Below are 18747 nucleotides of genomic sequence, written 5' to 3'. Positions count from 1 at the left end.
TGAGAGCAATAAATGATAAGAACCAGACCCATAAAAATGAATTAATGTTGCTTTTTATCCACTTTGAAATGTGCTTGAATTGTAAAGTATTAGGCTCACTATCCATTCCTTGGCAAATGAGTCACAGGGGACAGATCTAACAGAGACCCCTTACCAATTAGGTCTATAACTTTAACTAATAACACATAGCCTATTTTTTGTAATAATTATTAGGCCTAGTCTTGGACTAAAAAACATGCTCAACCTAATCTCCATTGAAAGTGCGTTTTAGTCTAGCATTAGGCTTTATCTGTGTCTGGGAAACTGGCCCATAGGGTTCTATCCTCTTCAGAGATGAAGAAAAAACTGTTTGATTTCTCTGAAGATGAGGTGCTTTTCAACCATGAACGGATTAAAAGACAATGGACAAAGGATGTCAATTCTTGGCTCACTAGGTAAATCTTTATGGTCAAGGACTGCCCCCTTCTGGTACTGTAGCTGTTAACCTTGCAGTCAAAAACGGATTAAAAAGGAAAATACATCCCAAATCTCCACCCTTCTGAAGGGGAAAGTACAGGTGCACACAAATGTGGTGAATCAGAACACATACATAAAGTCTACAGGGGGACGTAGGCTAAGTAAGGTAAAGAGGAAGGAAACATATATAACTAGCTGGAGTCTAGAGATGATAACATCATGGGTAATGTTCAGTTTATTGTTAATATGGAACATTCAACCAACAAAAAATGACCGCATGACAAGGATTTGCTGATATAGTACATCAGACGAGAAACATGCAAGATCTCGGAGGTAGATAACCGACAATGCCATGCCATCCAGCAAAATATGTAATAAAGACATTTTAGTCATTTCAGGTTAGTCATTTCCATGCTACCTTCAACCTTAATTCAACCTCCTGATCTCCAGTACTGTATAGCTGATGACTTAGTGCAAATGGCGATCATTTTTGCTCAGCAGTTCATTATGCAATTAATAGTTCTCTTTTATCATACTTTAAAGACCAACTGAGTGTTTGAAGTCACTGAATCTCTTAGAATTGTCTCATTCATCTGTTTGGGATGAGCCTAAAGCAGCGAACAAGATCTTATAATGCATTACTGACCCTCAAGTGTATCTTCTCACTGAAAACACTCAAACACATGGAATGGAGATCCTTTTAACAGCTTAAGATACATTATTATGTTTTGTATAATTTCAGCCAGTAGTTTTGAAAGTACCCCAAAATACCCCGAAAATGTTGCACAATTGTGTACAATTGTATCCATTTTGTATGATATGATACCTCTTGCAAAATAATTTTTTTTATTCCCCTGCAATGCATATGATATGTTACGAATTTAAATTTGTACAATATGTTATGCTTTTGTAAGTGCTTAAAGGGGCAGTGCAGTCAAAACGTGATTTCCCCTTTTTTTTTAATTATATTTCTACACTATGAGGTCAAAACAACACTGTTTAGGTGGGAGGGAATTTTTGTCCCACAGTATGACAACACAATCTGATTATTTTGACCAATGACCAGTCAACTTTTATTTGCATATGTTTCATCCTACTTTGAAGGGGTAAGCGGGGTAAGCTCTAGTCTAGAGTCTAGACGATCCTATCTGCCAATCAGGGATGTGTATGTAAATATATTTACATTTGTATCAACACACCCACACGATCAGACTGAGCATTTCAATGGCAAAAGGAGGCTCAGGAAAATAAATAATAGCAAATATGTTTGGAGTTATTTTCATGAAATAAACACACACAGTGATTTATTAGACATATAGTGTTGATTTAAAAAATAAAATGAATAAGACTGCATGGGAGCTTTAAGATCCTGTTAAATCTCTTTAACTGATGATGATAATACCTGGTGATAATACCTTCCTCCTATCCATGTTCTATTGTTGCCTGCTGTAACTGTGTCTGGGTGGGACCAGAAGCACTTTCCTCCATCGGGTGTAACTATGGTTGAAAAACTGCTGTAACTTTCCCAAAATTCCAAGGTTTTCTAGAAATCCCAGTTGGTAGATTCCCAGATTTCCTGCTCATTCCCTCCTGATTCCAGGAATCTTCCAACCCGGATTTCTGGAAAAAAAACATTTTGGGAAAGTTACTGTAATTTTGCAACCCTAGGTGTAACTGTAATTTGAACACTCTGCCCTCTAGTGGGGGTCAGTAGCAGGCACGCACAGCCTTGATGATCAGAAACATGACACTGACGATGGTGAGGGCGGTGAAGAGGAAGAGGAGGCCACTGAACACAGAGTTGGCCATGGGCAGACGCACCAGCTTGGCCTCAGCAGGGATCATGTTAGATGTATGTAGCATGTAGCCCAGACTCCAGCCTATACTTGTGTTATGTACCTGGAGGGGACAGAGAGACAGCGTGAGGAGAGACAGACAGACACTCACTTAAAACAGACTATTGACCACAAGCCCCTACACCTGCGAATAGGGGTTCCCAGACTTTTTCACTTGGGTCATTTTACCCGGTGCCCCCCTGCCGACCCCTAGGGGGCACACCACACAGTAGAGGATTGACAAGACAGTTTGAAGACAGACAGACTCACTTAAAACAGACATGTGTTTCCCAAACTAGGGGTCTCCTGATTTGAAAATGGGGTCGCGAGTGAAACTAAACCGGGGTCGCTTGATTTATTGTGTCAGTAACTTCTGGTAGCCGCTAGATGTGGTTGTAATAAACAACGGGGTTTCTGTTTTCTGCCAAAAAATGTGGCTCTATCTTTTGAACTGTTTAAGCTGTTTTAACTTGTTAACTGTTTTAACAAAATACTATGACCCCATCACTGAAAGATGAGACTCTCAGAAACATGTATGTGTCTGTTTCCCTCCACGATGTCCACAAGCCTCATTAGAACAGAGTGGACAATACTAAATCATAGTGGGGGGGGAGAACATCAATTATGTGTTATTTTCTACACAGAAGATCATACAATATTATTGCCTGATGATCTTCTGACCCTCCCAATACCTTTCTGATGCAATTCAGCCACTTCAAACTATACTTTCTTCAGATTGAAGTTCTGTCAGACTGATTTGTAATAAACTGTCAATACACCTATTCAAAAAGTTAATATTGGCCGTTGACTACATCACTTTTTTTGCATGATGGGGTGGCGAACATTTTATTGATATCAAAATGGGATCACAGACCAAAAATGTTTGGGGACCCCTGCCTTACACCATAGCCCCTACACCAGGGGTGATCACACTTTTGGGCTTGGTGGGCCAAAATATAATCTGAGTGATGGGCCACAGGCTGAACAAATAGACATTATCTATTTAGAAAAATTACAGGTAAACAATAGCTTGTTAGGGTATTTAAACAACAACTTTTCAGTAAGCCATCGTAAAATCACACTTCAAGCATTAATAAAATTGTAGCAATATAACTTGACACCTATCAACACATTCTTATTACCAGTATTAACCAATTTGTGATGTTTATGGGACATATAGGAGTGCCAACAAAGAATATCATCAAAGGTAATGAATGTTTTATATTTTATTTCTGCGTTTTTGTGTAGCGCCGGCTACGCTAATTCTTTTGTTTACGTCGCCTTCAGGCATTTTGGGGTGTTGCATGCTATCAGATAATAGCTTCTCATGCTTTCGCCGAAAAGCATTTTAAAAATCTGACTTGTTGGCTAGATTCACAACGAGTGTAGCTTTAATTCAATACCCTGCATGTGTATTTTAATGAACGTTTGAGTTTTAACGAGTACATTTAGCATTTAGCGTAGTGCATTTGCATTTCCAGGTGCCTACTTGAGACGTCTGCGTCTCAAGTAGGAGCAAGAAGTTAAAGATGAATGAAAAAATGTAACCGTTGTGGCACAGAAACGGTCTATATGTTCATAAGGCTCATAACTTGAAAATAAGAAGGTGTAACAATTTGTATTTTCAGCAGGAAGTAACAGAAATGCACCAGAAAGGTATTGGAACCTTCAGGAAAACATCAGGCAGAAGCGCCATTTTGGGGACCCTAATCGACATTTGGTTGGGAGGCCCACCCACCCACCTCGTGGGCAAAACTTTTTAGTGCCAACCCTCTTGGTATTTTTTTTTTCAGTGTTAAAGTAAATTCTCTGCAATTCTACACATTTGCCATAGGTGTAGAGAAAATGTGGCAGTTTTAAAACAATTTTCATGCAATTCTATTCATGTTTCCATAGGAAGTTGAGAAAATGTTGCAGTTTCAAAGGTAATATCCTGCAATTCTACACATTTTGCCATGAGGTGTTTTTTGTTGCAGTTTTAAAGCGAATTTCCTGCCGTTCTACACATTTTGCCATGACTTATGCCATGTTCATATGTTTTCTGAGTGACTAACTAAATCAATGGGGCCCCCCTAGAGGTCAGGGCTCCAGGGAACATGCCCTGTGTGCCTGGTTGTTCATTTGGTGATGATTACTAGTAGAACTGTAGACTCCTAATGCACTACCAAATTTCGAAATTGCACCTTGTGTATTCTACTTTTCTAACTCTGACTAAGCTTAAAAAATTATTCTGGCGGGTCAAACCAAACGTTGGCCCACGGGCCCCAGTTTAGTCTGCCCTGCCCTACAACCTAATCTTGGTTAACCCAAAACTACATTCTTTGGTCAGCTTCTCGATTAAGTTCTGGGTCCCATATGAAGAGATGATAAAACAAGAACCGGAAACGGAACAAGGAATTTCTGGGTGCCCCATTTTTTTCGTTCGAAATTATGGCGATCCCAGCCCACCCCAAATCTAATAATACAACCTTAAAATTGGTACATTTTGATTTTCACATCAACAAATAACCTTCAATTCATGAAATGTTCAGCTCTCTTATAAAAATGAAGAGAAGCAATAAACACATTTATTCCATAAAATTGTAGTTTCAAATGATCTTTCATAAAAAAAATGTTTTATATTGTCCAATAAAATAGTATGTACTCTTAATTTTAAAAACGTTTTAAATTTGGCAATCCCACCTTTGAATACCACTGTCTCCTACACCCTAGGGGACAGACAAGACAGGGGAAGGGGGATACCTAGTCAGTTATCCAACTAAATGTATTCAACTGAAATGTGTCTTCCGCATTTAACCCAACCCCTCTGAATCAGAGAGGTGCAGGGACCTGCCTTAATCGGCATTCGCATCTTCAGCGCCCGGGGAAGAGTGGGTTAACTGCCTTGCTCAGGGGTAGAACGACAGATTTTTACCTTGTCAGCTTTGGGATTCAATCCAGCAACTTTCCGGTTACTGGCCCAATGCTCTAACCACTAGGCTACCTGAGGTCCTCATAAATTAACCCCTGATGGTTCAACACAACTGACCTGTTCTCCTTATTTATCTACAGATCCCAATAGTCATGGAATGCATTGCCTCGGTTTATGTAGTTGAGGAAGCTTAAACCTATCTTTGCAAAACCTCAAATGTTTCACTGCCACACCTATAAACCCCTATCTCCATCACCCCATCACCCCACCCCAGCCTAAGATTTATGGGACAAACAGACTTAAAAACAGATTATTGCTAAATTCCAAATGGTCACATTACTACATTAGATCTGATAGGATTGGATGGATACAGTATAAAAATTAGGTCAATATTACCTTCTGATTGGCTAGGTGGAAATATCTCCTTACTACTTCCACCTCTCCAATCCTCTCTGATCTACATGAGTGGCAGGAGAGTAGGGACTAGTGGTCGATTTGGAGTTCAGAAATCCTGACCCTTTTCCCAATTCTGGCATCCTCTATCATATATTTTTTTGCTACAAGCTCTCACAGTCTCACATCAGAATTAGACGTTCATCCATGTTTCTCAAACGTCAAATTTCGAAGTTATAGATGCTTACGCCCATTCGCCATCCCGTCAACAACGCCCTAGCAAAACCTAAACCTAATTGAAGATAACAGAGCTCACTGTTGCCCCTACTGGCCGGTTTCCACATCGTCTCCCAACATCATCAGACATGGATGGACTTGGAATACTGACTTGTATCAAGGGCGACCTGCCTTCTTTTTTAACATCAATAGTCTATTGGAAAAGGCTGAAAGACAACAATGAATAATGAACATTACAAGTTAGAAGAGTAATTGCCGTTTATAAATAATTGAGGCAAACTATGCCCCCCAGGGGGAAAATGACTCTAAAATCTGTCTTTTCTTCCACTGAAGAAATCATGCCTTTCAACCCCCTCTGATGATGGGACAAAGGGCATCAATTTCTCCTGACACCCAAAACACAAAGGACAGAGAGACAGTAGCTCGCTTGTTTGTAAGAATGAAAAACAGAGAATAGTCATCTTGGGGGACAAATCCCCCATTTTTCATCATGTCAAACAAGCTACTGTAACCAGTCTGTGTTGTGCTTTGATTTTGAAAGAAAAACTTCATGTTACACTTCATTGAGTCTAACAGGCAAAGACTTCAGCTGGAAGTTCCAGTCTGGACTTCCATCACAAGTTCCATTTCCTGGGGGCATAGGAAACGATTCTAGCCGCATCCTTGTCAAGATCTTGACCTCTGTTAATGAAAGTATACCCACCATTTATATTGGTTTCTCTTTTTGCAGTACAGTATATGACCATAAAAACATGTGTTTCATTTGGAAGCATGTGTTTGGATCCTCCAAGGTACCTGGCTGAATTCTGCCACACTTACCTGTTTTTGGAAGTCAATGTGTTTCCAAGTGTCTTTATTGAACTTGTAGCCATTTGCAAGTAATGTCTGGACGTAATGTGCTGAATAGCAGTAGGACCTTCTGTATTTTTCAGCTATCCAGCCCTTTTTTAGCGTGAGCTAAAAAAGAAGGGAAAAAAACAACATTCCATTTGTCTATCCATTACATTTTCCATGTGTTGAGGCAATTTTCTAATAATTTATTCTGATACATTTCTAATAGTACAATAACCATCTAATAATTGCAATAACCTTGATAATTGTTGGACAGCACCCGTCTTACAAAATATGTCTCTGTTGTCTGTGTGAAGTTCCATGTAAAACAGCACCCAGGAAAGGTCATCATAAATTAACCTCAGATGGTGCAGTACAGTGGAATGCATGGCCACTCTTTCTCAGGTGGAGTAAGCTTACCCCACATCATTAAATAGAACATATATTTACTCATATTTTACTTCTATGCTTACCCCTATTTTAGCTAATGTCAAGCTCTTCCCTTTCTCTGTCACAGCTATAAATGTGAAAATTGCTGCACAGATGTAGGATCTTAATATGACCACTATTTTGTTGCTGAGAAACTTGTAGTGTATTCTAGTTTTGAAAAAAATGAAAAAAGTATAATCCCCTACAAAAAAATACAATTAATTATAATCCACATAATAATTCACATTTCCTGTTGCTGCAGGATTATTTTCCTGCTGTAGCACACTGGCTCAAATTAAGATCCTACGTCAGTAGCTGCCAGTGTAAAAGGACTCCCAGGGGTCCAGTCCATGGAGCAGAGTGACCTCTACCACCACCAACAACAAAAACCTCAACAACTACAACAACAACATGGACTCACGGTGGGCCAATCCCAGGAGCAGAATTCCCAGGTAGAGGAGTTCCACTGGTCCAGTTGTGAAATGCCTTTCAGCCCAACAGCCTGAGCAGTGTAGAAGAACCCAGCATAGGCCTGAGGGATGGAACACACGTTAGGAGCTCAGACAGACACAAGATTTTATGGATAACTGCAAAATATGCCCTATATATACAGTATGTCTGTCTGTCTGTGTGCGTGCACGCGTGTACCAGAAAGTCCCCGGGTCCCACGGATGGTTGGTATACTCTGTCAAAGGAACAGTTCTTCGTGCAGGTCAGGTCAAATATGGATTGCACCACATCCCTACAGGCTCCGTTGTCTGATGACCCCTTCAGGGTGATCATCTGCTTGGGGTCATAGTCGGCAGGCGTTTTTATGCACTCAGTCCCAAAGATGGACTCAGCCGACACAGTCATGTTGTAACCAAGATTGAAGCAGGGGTTGGTCACATGTGTAGCGTTCTCAGAGTTCTGATCAGTGAGACAAAGAGAGCACAGTAAAAGTATTTACAGTATGTCACTTGAACATTCGTGAAGAAGGAATCCAAAGGATCAATAGCTGAGCTTGAACCTCTTGTCTACTGTAGTAATTACAGCGTTACTAGGCTACACAGGTATAAGAACTACTATAAGTAAAGTGGGACCACTATTTACATTGTTGTCTCCTCAAAATGGCTGTCTTCAGTTGTGCATGCATCCTAGCAAAACAGACACTTTTCGACCAAGCTTGCAAAGCAAACCATATAGAAATGGACAGATCAATACGGTTAATACCATAATGCACCATAATGCCTCATCTCCGAGAGACAGTAAAGTGTCAAGGTAATGAGGTGTCCTCAGATTTCATAGGGTGTGGTAATTAGATATTAATGGGTGTTGTGGACTTAGCCAGAGGGATTGCATTAATTACACAAAAAACAACACTTAGCTAAGTATAAAAGCAGCATCATCATCATCATGCTGACAGTGCTGCCAGGAATTAATGTGAGGGATGACATCCTAACAGATTCTGGGTTCAAATAGTGTTTATTTTCTTTCAACTACTTTACCGCTGGAATAGTCCCAGCCCATTTCGCACTCCAGGCTTGACCAATCAGGTATTTGGAAGAAAACAAATACTATTTGAAGTAAACCCAGATTTCCTGTACACAGTACCTTCACTAAAGCAGCGAGGACTCTCTTCTCTGCCTCGTTCTTCCCATAACACAAGAAGCTGTGAGTGTAGATGTTGTATTCGTAGCCATAGAGGGAGACCCGCATGATGTCTGTTCCTCGGGCGTTGGGATCTGGGAGGGTGAACGCTATCTGGGTGGAAGCCCCTCCTAGATCCATGGAGCCCACCATCTTCCCTCCGGCAGGACGCACCCACATGTTCCATATGTTTCTCTACAAACCAGAGGATAGATTGATGTTTTCAAATCAATTATGATCTTTATGAAACACAGCGATGAGAACTGTACTCTATTGTGATAAATTCATTCAGATATAAACCCTACACTGCTAGAATAAATGTTGCCATATTGAAGGGTTCAATGGCTCGCTTCGTACATGGTCCTCAAAAAGGTTCAATATAGAGCCGCAAAAGAGTCTTATTTTAAGCATTGTAGAAGCTAAGGAGCTTGTCTGTCGGCCCTGCATTGAAGACCAAAGTTGGTCAAAATCTTTTTGGATCAATAAAAAAATATACCAGGTCCATTTAAGGACAAGAAAAATGACAGCTGTGCCATACTGATTCCATAGCACATGGTTTATTAACTGGTATACAAAACAACGCCGGATTCAAAACTTTGAGTTTTTCAATTTAAATGATTATACAAAATCCTTGCAACCAATTTAATGGATTGGGGATACAACCATCCCAGTTCTGCAGATTTTGCTGCAAGGAGACAGATTCATTAGGTCACTTGTTTTGGTACTGCACATAGCAGTAGCTTGTTTTTGGTCGCAGGTTCAGGAATGTCTGAAAAATCACAACATTTACCTAAAGCTAACTCTGCTAAAAGCACTGCTGGGTGACATGGAAAGCCATGGTCATTCGATCAATGATATAATATAACTATTTTTAAAAAAAATCATCTTTCATTTACAATCTATAGAAACTGAGAATAGTAAGGTTCAGAACTTTTGTGAAGCATCACAGCGCAGTTAAAGAAAAAATTGCAAATAGAAATCAAAACTGGATGTTTTTCAGAAATAAATGAGGGGTTGAGGGTAGCTGAAGGGTAAAAAATGTATCAAATAAAAGGTAACTGATGTAAACTGTACCGTGTCCATAAAATGTATATGGTATGTATAAGCTGGAAGTAGGAGACTAAGTATTGTTGTCCATGAGTTAACTTCAATTAGGGGAGGGGTGGTAGGGTTATGGTCAAATAATAAAGAAGGAAAATATATTTTAAAAATAAGAAAAAATATGTGGGGGATTGGAAATAATTGTCTGCATCATTTCCAATCCCCCCATATATATATATTTTTTTTTTCTTCAAAAACATCCAGTTTTGATTTCCACTTTCCATATAATATATGATATAAATATATATAAACCACAATCTGTCTGCAATATTTATCTTATCTACCCCCTACAGTATATACTGTATAAACATTGATTTTGTGTTCAAATTTCCATTTTTTTAAATATTTGTTATATTTTTTATTCACATTAGCTGTTGCTGAAGCAGCAGTTACTCTTCCTGGGATCCACACAAAACATAAAACATGACATAATACAGAGCATCAATAAACAAGAACAGCTCAAGGACAGAACGACACACATTTTAAATAAGAACAATAGAACCAAAAATAGTTCCAACATACACTTACACACATTACTGACAGTTACCCACACATCAGTACATATACATACAGTGGGCCAAGGTACACTTCAACTATGACAGACAAAATTAGAAAAAAAATCCAAAAAATCACATTGTAGGATTTTTAATGAATTTATTTGCAAATTATGGTGGAAAATAAGTATTTGGTCACCTACAAACAAGCAAGATTTCTGGCTCTCACAGACCTGTAACTTCTTCTTTAAGAGGCTCCTCTGTCCTCCACTCGTTACCTGTATTAATGGCACCTGTTTGAACTTGTTATCAGTATAAAAGACACCTGTCCACAACCACAAACAGTCACACTCCAAACTCCACTACGGCCAAGACCAAAAAGCTGTCAAAGGACATCAGAAACAAAATTGTAGACCTGCACCAGGCTGGGAAGACTGAATCTGCAATAGGTAAGCAGCTTGGTTTGAAGAAATCAACTGTGGGAGCAATTATTAGGAAATGGAAGACATACAAGACCACTGATAATCTCCCTCAATCTGGGGCTCCACGCAAGATCTCACCCCGTGGGGTCAAAATGATTACAAGAATGGTGAGCAGAAATCCCAGAACCACACAGGGGGACCTAGTGAATGACCTGCAGAGAGCTGGGACCAAAGTAACAAAGCCTACCATCAGCAAGGGAATTAAAGATGAAACGTGGCTGGGTCTTACAGCAAGACAATGATCCCAAACACACCGCCCTGGCAACGAAGGAGTGGCTTCGTAAGAAGCATTTCAAGGTCCTAGAGTGGCTTAGCCAGTCTCCAGATCTCAACCCCATAGAAAATCTTTGGAGGGAGTTGAAAGTTTGTGTTGCCCAGCAACAGCCCCAAAACATCACTGCTCTAGAGGAGATCTGCATGGAGGAATGGGACAAAATACCAGCAACAGTGTGTGAAAACTTACAGAAAACGTTCGACCTCTGTCATTGCCAACAAAGGGTATATAACAAAGTGTTGAGATAAACTTTTGTTATTGACCAAATACTTATTTTCCACCACAATTTGCAAATAAATTCATTAAAAATCCTACAATGTGATTTTCTGGAGAGAAAAAATCTAATTTTGTCTCATCTTCTCTCATCTTTTTAAGTGGGAGAACTTGCACAATTGATGGCTGACTAAATACCTTTTTGCCCCACTGTATGCCTACGAGTTATTTAGGTATTTCTAAAGTTAATGTAAATGTTTTGAAGTTAATGTAAAATTGTAATGTACCTCCAGGAAGTTTCCCATCAGATAGTTGACGGTGATCCAGCCGTACAGCCCCTCCTCGTCCCCTGACATGATGGAGGCGTTTTGGAAGTTAAACGGCAGAGATTGGAGGTAGTTCTGCAGGTTCTTTAAGATCTCATTGGATTTAGTTTCATTCTGTGAACTTGTAATCAAGAGAGAGATACATTTTGAGGTTGCATATTATCTCCAGTAGAGAATGTCGAGGTCAATAATAGGCCTACAGTAGGTTGATTAAATATGGTGTAAAACCTATTAGTATTCTGTGTGTGGGATCAGTATGTGTGTGCATGTGTGCGCATGCACACGTCTACTTCTGTATCTACCGTGGATCCATTCCCAGAAGTGCAACAGCAGAGATAGGTCAGCCAGATAGACTGTAAAGGACTCCATACCTAGAAGATTGGTGAGGTACGCTCACACTGGAGGAAGACAAACCCACAACTCACTGTAGCAGTCTCATCCCAGCAGTTGCCCCAAGGTAGAGGATGGTTGAATTGTGTTGGTCTGCGGGGACGATTTTTGTGATGTTGTTCATACATTCTCTGATCGACACCCAGGACTGTTGGTCCTGTGCATTGTCAACTAACATATCCGAGATACCAGGGCCTAGGGAATCAAATCAGACTGAGCTCAGAGTCATACAATACTTGTTCTCACAAGCAATTGATGCACTAGATAGCTAGCAAGTCTGCATCACTATACAACACTGGATTAAATGTATAGTGCTTTTAAACCAGGTGCTTAAGCGGCAACTGCACCACTTCTCAACCTCATTTTCATTATCTCCAGCACAAGACCAGTTTCAACATTTGTGAAAGCAGTACATGTTTTGTAGAAAAAAACTATAAAGTTAAAAAGTTCTACCTGATGACATCATCAAAAGTAAAAAACTGTTATTTTCAAACACTATGAGGTTCACAGTGACGTGGGAGCAAGAAAAGACCCTCCCTTGGTCTAGAAACTTAGGTTGCTGGTTTTGGAAATTGCTGTTTTTTAAACTTTTCATCCTACCTTGTGATGTCACAGAGAAGCGTTGTTTTAGGACCTTTCTTCTTACCTTTTTAACCACATATCATAGAAACACGCATATTAAGACACTTGTTGGTGCTGGAGATGATGAATATGAGGCTGAAAAGTGGCGGAATTGCCCTTCAACATAGTATATAAAAGGAGTATGAGATTCAGTACTGAAAGGCTGAATGATGATAAGTGCATTTCACATGCAAGTCCTTTTCCAAAATGTAATGTATTATGGTATCTTCATAAAAAGGATAAGTACAAGGGCATCCCGAGTGGCGCAGCGGTCTATGGCTCTGCATCACAGTGCCAGAGGTGTCACTACAGACCTGGGTTTGATCCCAGGCTGTGTCACAACTGGCCGTGATCGGGAGTCCCATAAGGCGGAGCACAATTGGCCCAGCGTCGTCCAGGTTAGGGGAGAGTTTGGCTGGGGGGGCTTTAGTTGTCTCATCACGCTCTGGCAGGCCAGGCAGGCTGACCTTGGTCGTTAGTTGTACAGTGTTTCCTGCAGCTGGCTTCCGAGTTAAGCGGGCAGGTGTTAAGAAGCGCGGTTTGGCGGGTCATGTTTCAGAGGATGCATGACTCAACCTTTGTCTGCCGATCCCATTGGGGAGTAGCAGCGATAAGACAAGATCGAAATTGGGGAGAAAAAGGGGGTAAAATACAAGAAAAAAAATATGAGGACAAGATTGTGACCTGCGTGAGAATGTGTCAGGTTCATCACATTACGATGCAGACTCACCAGTGACACTGCATCTCAATATGAACATACAGACTCCGTTTTTAAATGTAAATTATTATACAGCATTCTTGCTGCATAATGTTAGACAGTATACAGTATATGAGGCATACAACCATCTCAGCTCTGCAGATTTAACTGCGAAGAGACATAATCATTCGATAATTGATTCTGGTTTTGCCCCCATGTAGCTTGTTGGGGTCACAGGTTCAGGAGAGGCTGAAAAATAACAACATTCATCTAAAATTAACCCTACAAATTGTACCATTGGACGATTTGGAAAGCAAAAGTCAATATATCAGCAATATAATAATACTCTCAGCAAATATATTCATCTTTAACTTACAATTTATGGATACTATGCAATTGGAAAGGTTCAGAATTGATGTAAGACATCACAGCACAGTTGAAAAATACATGTCACATTGAAATCAAGAGAGGGTGGTGTACGGAGATAGGTGGGATGGGCTGAAAGTAGCTGAGGGGTGGGATTAAAAGCTGATGCTCTAGAATAGTTAGGACCAAAAACACTATCATGTACACCGGATATGTCTCAGTATTATGTATCCACATTTAATGTGTTTATCCCAAACATATATTTCTGTTTTTGTAATACTGTGCATATATGTAAAATGTCTATTCCACAAAATAGCTGTGAAAATAAAACATTTCTTTAGTTCTCTGAAGAGGGTTGGGCCAATAAAATACCATTTAAAAAACATGCAGACTCACCAGCGACCATGCATCTGAGTGTCTGGCTCACCACTCCAGTGTTATTTTGCTTCTCGGCTGGCCATTGATACAGATACATAGTAGAGCGGGAGGAGCCTGAGTCGATTACTATGCCATACTGCATATAGAGGAGAGCAGGGAAATCACACTACATATCCAAGATGCTAGTTCATATACAGATGTTTTATCTTCATTTGATCACTGTTTGTTGCAGATGAGCCTTGCTATTAATTCACTGAAAACCCGCAGTTCTCTTTCTCTCTCGCTGGCTCAAACACTAAAGAACCAGACAGAATAAATGTCTTACTACCTTAGGTCCTACTGCTGCAACATTCAAACGTACAGAAATGTATCTGAAATGCAGCCTTACACAACCTTTGTTTTATATAGCTCAATAACACAAGATAGATATTGATCTCTACTACGATATACAAGTGTATCCGAAATGCAACCATAGGCTACACCTAAATTATAGCCTACTCTAGCCTATCAAAACTCATTTCCAGTTAGAAATGATCAGATGTTCTGGTTTGGAATGATCAAATCCTCCTGCTGCAGGATTACTTCACTCTTACAACGAAACAGGTCAAAGTCAATTGATAAAACATACTTTTTACTGCTGTCCAAGAGGAGGAGGATTCTATCAGATGATGAAATGATGCAGTGGCACGCACATAATCGTTGTATAATGAAAGGCAATCATGTATGTTATGGTAAACAACCACAATCCCCTAAAATACAGTCCATCAAATACCTCATCATTATCACACAGCTATTGCACTCCGTTCCTGATTGACTAGAAGCACAATGATTGCACTCCATTATGGTGTGATTATTACTTCCATAAAGCTGAGAACAGGGACAGAACGTAAAGACATGAAAAATGCAGCTACTCTGTAAACACAGGAAACACTCACTCAGGCATGAAGACAAATCCATAGAAATGATTTGCTCTGCCCTCTGGAACTAGATTCTGGTTCAAGTTTGTCCCTCACGTCTGTCCAAAAGGACTGATTGTGTGTATTTTTTGTGTGTATGTGCTGACATGTACTGATAGATGCAAACACATGCCCACACTACATGTTATTGTTTTTAAATGTATGTAAATGGTAAATGTTATGTGTCAGGCCCCAGTAAGACTAGCTGTTGCCATTGGTGTTGGCTAATGGGGATCCTAATAAAAAATGGAAAAAGGCAGCAATAATACACATTCCAGACCCAGACATGGATTCAAACAGGCCAAGTATTTGCTATCTTTGAGTGTTTGGTTGAGCCTGTCCTGGAGTGGTAGATGGGCAGGTTTTGCACTTTTGTGGATTACTTCCATTAGTACCATTCCATTACGTCAAGTAAGATTAAATAAAGCACAGCTACATTTTTTGGAAAGAAAACAAATACTATTTGAACCAACCTCAGAGTCTCAGTTCCTGCAGAGTTTAAGTTAGTTTTCCCTTCTCTTATGGTGTGCTGACTAAAGGTGATTGGTTTCCATTTCACAGAGTTATTAAACGTTAGTCATCTTTTGATTAATAGGAAGTCATGTATTAACCCTGTTACCCAAAGCTGTATCCAGTCAACTAGTCAAGTGTCGTCCTTCCTTTTGAATGTGTCCCACTCGCAGCAAATGTTTCCCCAACACCAACCTGCCATGAATACAAACCACCCTGGTCTTTATAATGCCATCTACGCTAACTGCCCCCATTCACTGTAGTTTGGCCTGACTCCTAAACAGGCTGTAGAGACCCAGTCTGATCTGTCACCTTCTGTTTGTGATGATTGTCTTGATGTCTGGGTAAATACCAGGTCATTCATTTACATTTTAGTCATTTAGCAAATGCTTTACACTGTCAATACAGCTTTTTGAGAAGAGAAGGATCAGGAATGTGTTTGTTGTTTTTACCTTCAGACGTGACTCAAAGACACGCTTATGACCCTGGATCAGGGACATAGTAATGATGACAGCCAGACTAGCCAGGAGAAAGAAGAAAGCTAGATATGTCCAAAACTTGCCTGCCATTTCCTGTAGGGCAGAGGACAGCATGTTTTAGCCATTGACATTTGACATTTATCATGTTGTCCAGGCCTTACACAGACTGAACAAACCCCAATGCAATAAGCAGGGCTGCTGAACCCTGTACCTGGAGCGCTATACCATCCTGTAGGTTTCGGCACCAACCCTATAATCTAGCACACCTGATTCTAATAATAAGCTGGTTGATAAGCTAAATAAACTGTCTGTTTTTTGTTTTGTTTTGTTTTTTTGAGAACGTTATGACACAGTAATTACATGCTTGCAACTGCTGATAAATACAGCAATTATATCACCAGTATCTCTTTCTTCTGTGTGTCAGTGTCATCACCTATTGTTTGTGTCCCAAATGGCACCCTATTCCCTACATAGTGCACTACTTTTGACAAGAGCCCTATAGGCACTGATCAAAATGTGTGCACTATACAGGGAGTAGGATGCCATTTGGGACATGGGCGCTGTGTCATCAGCTACAGGACTGTCAGTGGTCTAGTTTAGCCATAAAGTGACTGTTTCTGTTTATCTCTGTGAACAAGCACACTGGTCACAGTTGTCATTTGTGAGATGACAGACTCTGTGGGAGCTATTTCCAGAGCTAAAGCCTTTCACAGACTCAGAGGTAATCCAATGTTTTTCACACCTTGTAAGGGATGTTTTCTAATGTTAAATTAACAACAAGGCTGTTGTTCTTTCTTACAAGGATACTGTAGGCCCCTCAAACTCAACTCTGGATCTCGAAACCAGTTCCACTGTATTTTGTCATTGTTCCCTTCTGATTTATACCAGGTGCTTGCAATTAATAATCAGGAAGAACAGAAAACCAGCATTCTCCGGAACTCGTAGTGTAAGAGTAGAGTACCCCTGCTGTAGACCTTTTCTAATTGCATAGCGATCTGATATGTAATGTAGTGCAGTGGTAATGTTGTCCCCCCCCCAAAACACTAAACTCTTAAGTTTTTGCCTGCTGAAAGACATGAAGTTTCATATAAGGTTACAGTCCTAACCTCTGATCTTTTAATTAGGACCATCTTGGTAACCACTGGTGTAACTGCATCCTAATGTCAAGGATGACTACAAAGTAGCCAACAACAAATATATAATTTTACTTCCTCAAATACCATATGGAGTATACACAAAATCGAGGTCACAAAGCATTAGGCCTACCTGCTTTGAAAGAGCTTACATAATCACTGATTTGAATGAATTAAGATACAGAACATGTTGTTGTTTCATTCACTTCATCTTCATACATGGAAATAATACAAATTACAGAGTATTAACTGTCCTGCACATTCTTACATGGAGAAATGTGTATACTGAAGCAGAATGTACATCGAATTCAGCAGGTTAACTAACCAATAATTTTTCATTGGGAACAGTGAGAATGCATTATACTGCTGCTTTCTATGTATCATGTTGCCTTTAGTGTCTGAGGGTGAGATGTTGACCTCCCCCAACCTATTGGCACTGTGCCCCAAGCACCTTACTACTCTCCGTCTCTACTGAGCAGTCTCCACCCCAAGGCAAGGCACAATACCAGCAATGTTTTTATTCACATGACTTGCTACGGGTAAAGAGTTCCACGAGAACATGCACACCAAGACAGTGTTTCTTGCTGTGGTGCTTGGAATAAGACAAAACCTGTCCTTCTGCACCTCTTTACCTAGTTAAACATGCATGTTAATTTTGTTAATCTCTTAAAGTTCAACATTTGCTTAATTAACACAGTATGGTTTGAAGGTGTATTCCTTCAAAGGACAATACAAAATTGGAATAAAGCGTATTGATATTATTAATTAATCGTTATTACATTATCTTCATGAATTACTCAAATGAACTGCAATACACAAAAAAACGGATAGGAAAAATGATAGGCTTAAATATGAAAGGTCAGAATGAGTAGTCTCCACACAGTATCTTACCCTGCAGATAACAATACATCCGCCCTGGTCTTTTTCTGAATGAATGAGTAGATCTGTTAGCTTACCTCAGAGTGAGTGTTGACCTTCCTTCGTCAGTTGGAAGCAGCAGAGCATAAGTAAGTGATCTGAAGAATACAGCTCCTCATTCCTCATTGATCAGCCTAACAGCCCAGGAGACTTGTACTCCAAGAAGGAGGGGCCTCAAGCACAGGCCAGCAACACCCAACAGAGGCCCTTCCCATCTGAGAAGACAAATATCAAGAAAGCGGTGGGATGTTTGTTTAATTTATATTAGGAGAAATAGACAATAGAGATAATCTACCACACAACAGCCTTTATTTAAACTAGGTAAGTCACTGAGAACACTTTCTCTTTTGCAATAACGACCTGAGTTAAATATTTACAGTAGATCACTCTCATACACTGACTGCAATTGGGTGTTTGGTAAGTGTTTCATTTATTGATTGATTGTTTAAACACAAGGCAGAGTTCTACAGAAACCCAGTGAAGAAAACAATGCATGGAACATTAGTTAGAATTTGACCCAATATCGGGTGCACTGTAGCAAGTTTAGTTTCACCCTCCAACACAGGTGAGGTAAGTGAATCAACCCAACCTATTTGACATACAGTATAGTATACTCTTAGAATTTGTGGTGACTCGAGGAACCCTGGAGATCTTCAAGAGTTTATGCAAATCCAAAGTTGGAATGGTT

At 39.9% G+C, this 18747-nt stretch overlaps 1 protein-coding gene across 1 annotated transcript; it reads right to left on the bottom strand.

Moving 5' to 3' along the window:
* Positions 1-665: 665 nt before the first annotated feature.
* LOC110512886 (ectonucleoside triphosphate diphosphohydrolase 3) lies at positions 666-18229 on the bottom strand. Its single transcript, XM_021593004.2, has 10 exons — positions 18098-18229; positions 15982-16101; positions 14082-14199; positions 12037-12196; positions 11573-11732; positions 8686-8916; positions 7741-8001; positions 7514-7624; positions 6652-6789; positions 666-2355 (listed from the first exon to the last, which is right to left on the bottom strand). Exons 2-10 carry the CDS (start codon positions 16096-16098, stop codon positions 2164-2166), a joined length of 1488 nt encoding a protein of 495 aa, XP_021448679.2. The 5' UTR covers positions 16099-16101; positions 18098-18229; the 3' UTR covers positions 666-2163.
* Between the last annotated feature and the right edge of the window lie 518 nt (positions 18230-18747).

Source organism: Oncorhynchus mykiss, chromosome 3, assembly GCF_013265735.2.
Source record: "Oncorhynchus mykiss isolate Arlee chromosome 3, USDA_OmykA_1.1, whole genome shotgun sequence".
Lineage (NCBI taxonomy): Eukaryota > Metazoa > Chordata > Actinopteri > Salmoniformes > Salmonidae > Oncorhynchus > Oncorhynchus mykiss.
The sequence above is the reverse complement of the archived record's forward strand: the minus strand, read 5'-3'. Positions and strand labels throughout refer to the sequence as shown.

Excerpts from the sequence above, each read along its gene's own strand:
- LOC110512886 (XM_021593004.2), bottom strand. The coding sequence starts at position 16,098 with ATGGCAGGCAAGTTTTGGACATATCTAGCTTTCTTCTTTCTCCTGGCT. Across the intron at positions 11,733-12,036 it reads GCTGGGATGAGACTGCTACA|TTCACAGAATGAAACTAAAT; the intron begins GTGAGTTGTGGG and ends CTTGATTACAAG. Across the intron at positions 2,356-6,651 it reads ACATTGACTTCCAAAAACAG|GTACATAACACAAGTATAGG; the intron begins GTAAGTGTGGCA and ends TGTCCCCTCCAG.